The sequence below is a fragment of the Pygocentrus nattereri genome, chromosome 19 (assembly GCF_015220715.1).
Source record: "Pygocentrus nattereri isolate fPygNat1 chromosome 19, fPygNat1.pri, whole genome shotgun sequence".
NCBI lineage: Eukaryota > Metazoa > Chordata > Actinopteri > Characiformes > Serrasalmidae > Pygocentrus > Pygocentrus nattereri.
The window spans coordinates 20,495,369-20,501,593 of NC_051229.1; the positions used below are offsets into that span (position 1 = coordinate 20,495,369).

The 6,225-nt window shown below is 38.8% G+C and overlaps 1 protein-coding gene across 3 annotated transcripts in view; it reads left to right on the forward strand.

Moving 5' to 3' along the window:
• LOC108442929 (integrin beta-1-A-like) overlaps positions 1-6,020 on the forward strand; it is a 31,341-nt gene extending 25,321 nt beyond the window's left edge. The window contains exons 15-17 of one of the 3 annotated variants that reach the window (XM_037530971.1): positions 143-309; positions 2,279-2,386; positions 4,012-6,020. In XM_037530971.1, the coding sequence (XP_037386868.1) occupies positions 143-309; positions 2,279-2,356 (245 nt within the window). In that variant the 3' untranslated portion in view covers positions 2,357-2,386; positions 4,012-6,020. The remainder of the gene's footprint in view (positions 1-142; positions 310-2,278; positions 2,387-4,011) is intronic. The other 2 variants (XM_037530972.1, XM_037530973.1) reach the window with 2 other exon arrangements.
• The last annotated feature ends 205 nt before the right edge of the window (positions 6,021-6,225 follow it).

Here is a 6,225-nt window from a genome sequence, read left to right on the forward strand (position 1 = left end):
GATGGATGTCCTGAAAGTGTACGATTTAAACATGTCAAAATTTGTTTCCTGATGTTTTCTGCTTTTGATGTTTGGTTAATAGATGGCAAATGATCTCTTCAATTCCACTCCATGTACCTTTCCTTCCTTTATATGTTCCCAGAGTGCCCAGCTGGTCCTGACATCATCCCCATTGTAGCAGGCTTAGTCGCTGGTATTGTTCTGATTGGTTTGGCCCTGCTTCTGATCTGGAAGCTGCTTATGATTATCCATGACCGCAGAGAGTTTGCAAAGTTTGAGAAAGAGAAGATGAACGCCAAGTGGGATGCGGTATGTATAATTATATTTTGTCAATTCAAATTAGCATTCCTAATATAAAATCATTTAATGATGGTTCTTCTGACCCTAGTCAGAGACTACTAGAAATTTTGTGACTGAGGATCCAGCACCACTTTAGAGGAGTGAAGTTGAATTGGAAATTCGGTGGTGTGGCGTCGGTTATCAATGAAGTAACAATTTTATGCCAATGTTTTTTCTTTGCCGGAAAAAAAACCAGTAGATTACTGTAAATTTGCTGTGTGGTGTTGTTGAGTTCAGTGGTAACTCTGGTAGCCGAGGTAAATGATCAGTAAGTTAAGGGGAGAAAAAATCAAACCATTTGGATTTTAAAGATCAGAACCAAGTCATGTGTAGAAAATACCTTTTAACAAGTTGCATCCAGAGGTAGAAGCGCTTCAGATCTTTTCCGCCATTTACAACAGTGCCATTGCAGTACAAGTACTGTATTAAGCTTCATGTTGATGCAGCAACACCAGCTATAGAGCCTTCACAGCCTTCTGCCCCAAAACACATATTGCTAGCTTCATTTACTCATAGTGTAGTCTATTACATCACGAAAGATATGGTCGCTCTTGCAAAAGTGGAACAAGAAGGCTTTAAAAAGCTGTTAAAAATATTTGCACAGCTGTGTGTGTTAAGTAGGGGAGGAAAACCTGTAATTGTTAAAAACAACTGAAGAAGGATTCTGAGAGATGGACCTATTTATTTAATATAGCCTGTTTATTTGTTACTTGTTTTATACATTCTTTAATTTGCTTGTTGCTATCTTGTGTGGTTGTACTTTTCCAAACACAGAAGGAAACCCTGAGGTGGATATATTTTCCCCCGTTAGCTTGCAAATGCAAAGGAAAGCCTAATGAGCTGACGTTACTAATAGGAGGTTAAATATCAGCATAAACAGTTACAAGGATAGCAGTTTGGTTTGACCAGGTGCCAAAAAGACTTCCAGGAGCTTTAACCATACACAACATTTTCATTGTGTATATAATTAAGAATTGCTGACTCCTGTGAGTCACCAATGAATATCTTTACTCTAAACTAGGGCTGCAACAATAATTTGATAGTCGAGTGATCTATCGATTATTGAAGTGAATAATCAATTATGAATTGCCCAATAACCCAATAACTCGTATGTAGCTATTAGCTTTTAAGTTTAGCTTGAGGTTGTTGTATGCATACTAGCAATAAATAGAGTAAAGATGAATAACTTATTCCAACATTGTTTTAATGAACTTTCCTGCTAGTACAAAGGATAAATAAAATCTTTTTCCTGTCAAAATTTAAAATCAAGGATGTGCAGAGTAGCAGCAATTAAATTATTTTTAAAAACTAAATCAATTTTCCTTTAATCCAGTAAATAAAAAAGAAATCTAAATTTGAAACTTAAACAGTGAATCTATGCTTTGTGCATTCTGCTGTCTGTCTACACTCAAAATTCTACAATCACAGGTCTTTATTGAAACAGAGGATAGTCAAAGCAAGCCTCTTACTGAGAGCAGATATTCCCTGCTGCAGAGAAGATGCGGTCTGCTGGAGCAGATGGGAAAATTGCGAATGTTTGAGGCAAACTTTTCTATGAACAGTTAAATTTGAAAGATTCTGTGTGAACATTTAATTTCAACATTAAGAATTGGTCCAGAACTCCTGAAACCTCCGAGTGTTCTCCTATGTTCGCCAAATTCAAACACACTGGTGGCCTTGATTAAGACAACGATGCAGTGTTTACAACTGTAAACTTATCTGGAAAGTGAACAGGGTCTCTTCTAACCTCTCTTTTCCAACTCCATTAACGATTCCAGAGAACATGCATTTAGTTAAAAAAAAAAAAATTGTTGCACCCCTCCTCTAAACTATCTGAGCATCTTTTCACTGCAGTTATTTGCTCAACATTTTTTTTCTTTCTTTTCCTTTTTTCTGTTCTTTATCTGTTCTTCATTCTGTCATCTCTTCTCTCCTTCAGCAAGAGAACCCCATTTACAAGAGCCCCATAAATAAGTTCCAGAATCCAAGTTATGGACGCAAAGGCGGGGCACTCTAAGCCAGAGTCTGTACCCTCCTGCTCCAACCAGTCTGTCTGCCATTCTGTCTGCATGCTCTTCTCTGTCTGCTGTCTCTGCACATGTCTGACCTGTTCACTCTTAACCACTAACACAAATGCTCTTTTGAGCGCTAGAGTACCGAGGTGCTTGGACTTTGACGCAGATGGGGAGAGGGGGGGGGGGTCATTTTAAAATGGTTTGCACTCGAGATTTAATGCACTTTGTGCCATTGACTTATTTGTTTGAGTGTTATTAAATAACTTATCGTGACTTAAACCCTGTTAAAGTACTTGTTACTTCCAAGTGTGAACAGGGCCTTGAAAACATTGGGTAATTTTAGTGAACAGTTGGCTAGTTGGTCTGTCTGATATCAGAATAATCTAGAAACACTGTGAGACTCAGAAAAACATACATGCACAAAAACACAGTGGATTGTATCTCCATCCCGTAGTGCTTGTCTTGTGCAATTCTGAGTGAATCACACTGCAACCCACTTCTCTCTTGTAGTGTGAGACTGTTGTTTAAGACACACCACATATTCTGAGAGTAAGTTGGGTTGCAGTGAAAAGAGCGGCAGTGGTTTCGTTGCCTTTCTTTTTGTGTCATGTGGTGAGCAAGTGCAGTCTGAAATACATCCTTTAAGCTGAATGGCTCACTGAGTACATTGATCATAAAGATTTCTGTCACATTGTTTATTGTATTAAAGATGGAACGAATTGGCCCGATGATATAGTGGGGCACGAAAAACACCACAATGTATTTGTGAAGGGAAGGTTCCAGCAAATAATGCTACAGTAGCTGTAAAAATAGTACCTTTTAGCTAACTGTTCCTCTAATCATTATAACATGTGGCAAGTATTAACCTCTTATACTCAAAGATGTATCTAGTGCTGTTGCGGTGTGAGCAAGAGTGTACGGTCTGTTCCTGCCCACAAGCTACTTGACCAGCTGTTCATATATTTCTGCTTTTGCATTTTCAAAACTCCTATGCATTCAGTGCAGAGACAAGCACTCAGTTACTTAATACACTTCCAATACACATATCCACTTCAAATTCACACACACAACCTGACTTTGTGCTTATAAATATGAAAATATGTATTCATAAGCATATACAAACATATGTTTAAAAAATGGGAAAACTCAGACACCACAAATATATATGTCGGCCGTTACAGCTTCAGCACATGTACCCTAAAAAGCAGTTCGGTTTTTGTAATCCTCTGAAATTAACCAGGTTATGCAAGCCTAGTTTGACAAGTGTCTTCACTTTCTTTTATAGAAAATCAGTGTTTAGTTGCTTGAACTGTGTGCTTGGGCTTGTTGTCTTGAAATGTGAGATGAGTCCACTTCTAATATATCTTCGTACATCACTCCATTCGTGTTTCCTTCAATGACATGTAATGCCCCAGTACCCAGGTCTTTGCTAGGGCTCTGTAGGTTTTTGTACGCTAGTTTTGTTCTTAGAACTTTATTTTTCTGAGCAGCCTGAGCTGTACTGTATGTTCCGTATTTAAGTTCCCCCACGGCATTATCTAACCAGGGTGAGCCCACAGTGTGGTGTGAAGTGGCCTAATCTCATCATCCTTTGCCATTCTTTTCCATGCCAGTCTTGTTCTGATAAAATTTTTTCCCCATTTTTTCCCATTTCCAGGGTGAGAATCCCATCTACAAAAGCGCTGTGACCACAGTGGTGAATCCTAAGTACGAAGGGAAGTGAAGGACAAACCATCCGTCTCAAACACTGTATGCAAATGAATTCAGGAGCAATGGAGGAGGAGGTTCATTTTCTTTTTTTTTTTTTCTTTTTGTTTTTTAAAACACTTTGTTAGCTGTGCATTTCCCACAACTTGCATCATGTTTTATCTAATCTGTATTTCTATGCATTCTGTACAGTGTGTATAAACTTGAGTTTTTACTTTTAATTGTGGAATTTTCAGAATGTGGTGTTTGTGTGTGGTGTTTTTATTTTTTTTATATATATATATCTGTATGTTGTTGCCTCATGACTGGCTTTGATCATGAAACAATGAGTTGTGCCTTTTGAATATGAGGTATTTTTACGCTGACACAGTGTTTCTCAGTCCTCGTCCTGCTCTTTGTCTTGGTGTATTCTCAGCTCTGACCTTACTTAGCTCAGCTCACCATCTAATTTGCAGTTCTTGCATGAGTTAAAGGGGTTAAGCAGAGAGACAGTAAAATGCAAAGTGCAGCGTTGCTCCAGGACCAGGACTGCGAAACACTGTGCCTAACGAATGTCAAGGCCTATCATGTAGTCAGGTTTGTTCAGAGTGTTGGAGAAAGATGGAGTAACCCAGTGATGGGGAGCCTTTAGTGCAAAACACTGGTTTAGGTCTGATCAATGGAAACGCATAGTAATTATTCCCGTAAAGGCCGACAATGACAGTTATTGACACTGATTATTTGAAGACTCGTGTGTTTCACTGGTTTGAGCAAAATCCTTGATGGTTTGTGATCAGAGCTCTCTATCACTGGTGTAGCATGTAGCATGTAGCGGGCCACTGGGTGGAGAGTGCATGGTGCTGTTTTCTTTCTGGAGGTAAGTTTCCATTACTTAAGAACCCCCCAGCTCTTTTCCAGTGACATTACCTAAGGCAGGACTCTTAGCTTTATAAGCTGGAATAGAATAAAAAAATGGGGACCTTAAGCTTTGATTAGAAACCACTGCTCTAGAGAACAGAGAACAATGTTGTGTACAGCCTGCCGACTGATATGCAGGCTGTGGTAGTTTGATGTATGTTCAGGAAGACTACAGCTGTCAGCTTTCTGTGGATGTGCTTTTAGAGATGCACTCTTCCTTTTTTCAGTCGCTTTATATATTTGTTTTAAAAATACATGAAGTAAATCTAAAATTATGTTGCATTGCCAATCATTATGTTAAAATTAATCGTTTTAAGTACAAGGGCTCTAGTTTAACGGTCTGAAAGAACCAAAACCTTCATTGCATTGACAGTGTGCCTAACAGCTCGTTACAGATCTACTATCATCACAGCTGTTGAAAAGCAGACTAGAGTCCAAAACTGTCATCTGAAAAATCTGTGAGCACCTCAGGGCCAGAAACCAGGGACAGATCTTTGTTTTCAGAATGTTTTAAGAAAGGTGTGATTCTCAATTAAGAACTAAACAATTAAATGGAAACCATTATATTTTCTATGGAGAACGCAAATGTATCGAACTGATGGGTATAATAACTCGCGCCTTTTTAAAGGCTTTGTTTTCAAAATAGAGGATAAAACTCAGGTTCTTGGTTCCTCTCAACCACGACAAAGCCAAATATTTACTGCCTTCTGTGCACGTCTTTGAGCAGCCTTATTTTGATTGTTACCCACCAGAAGTGGACTTCCTTTGCTTACTTTGTATAAAACTATTCTTGTTTTTTCCTGTTGTTTTTTCCTAACCTCCTCAGTCCTGAAAGGGGCCCAGAAGAGGCGCAGTCAGACTGTATTGGCGCCGTCGGTAAAGATCAGTGTTAATGAGAAGGACCTCTGAACTTGCTGTCTTTCAAATGCTGTTAAACCTTTAAAGCCACACGCCTCACAGACTGCGTTTTTTAAAGTGCCTTTTTATTTCTGCATCCTGCTCACGCTCACAATCCTTTGTTTCAAAAGTTATTTATTAAAATAAAGAACCAAACTGATGGACTCAGCTTTTCTTTTTGTGACTAATGTTTGATAATGTGAATGTTTGATCCTCTAACAGATTCTAAATGCTGTAATTCTGCCCTGCGCAGAGTAGTTCATAACTACCTGATACTTGGTCACCTCTCGCGTACAGTACCTGCAGACCCCACACTTAGTTTGATTTGCATCTGGGCTTTTTATATTGGAGTTTCTTGTTGTTGTTGTAC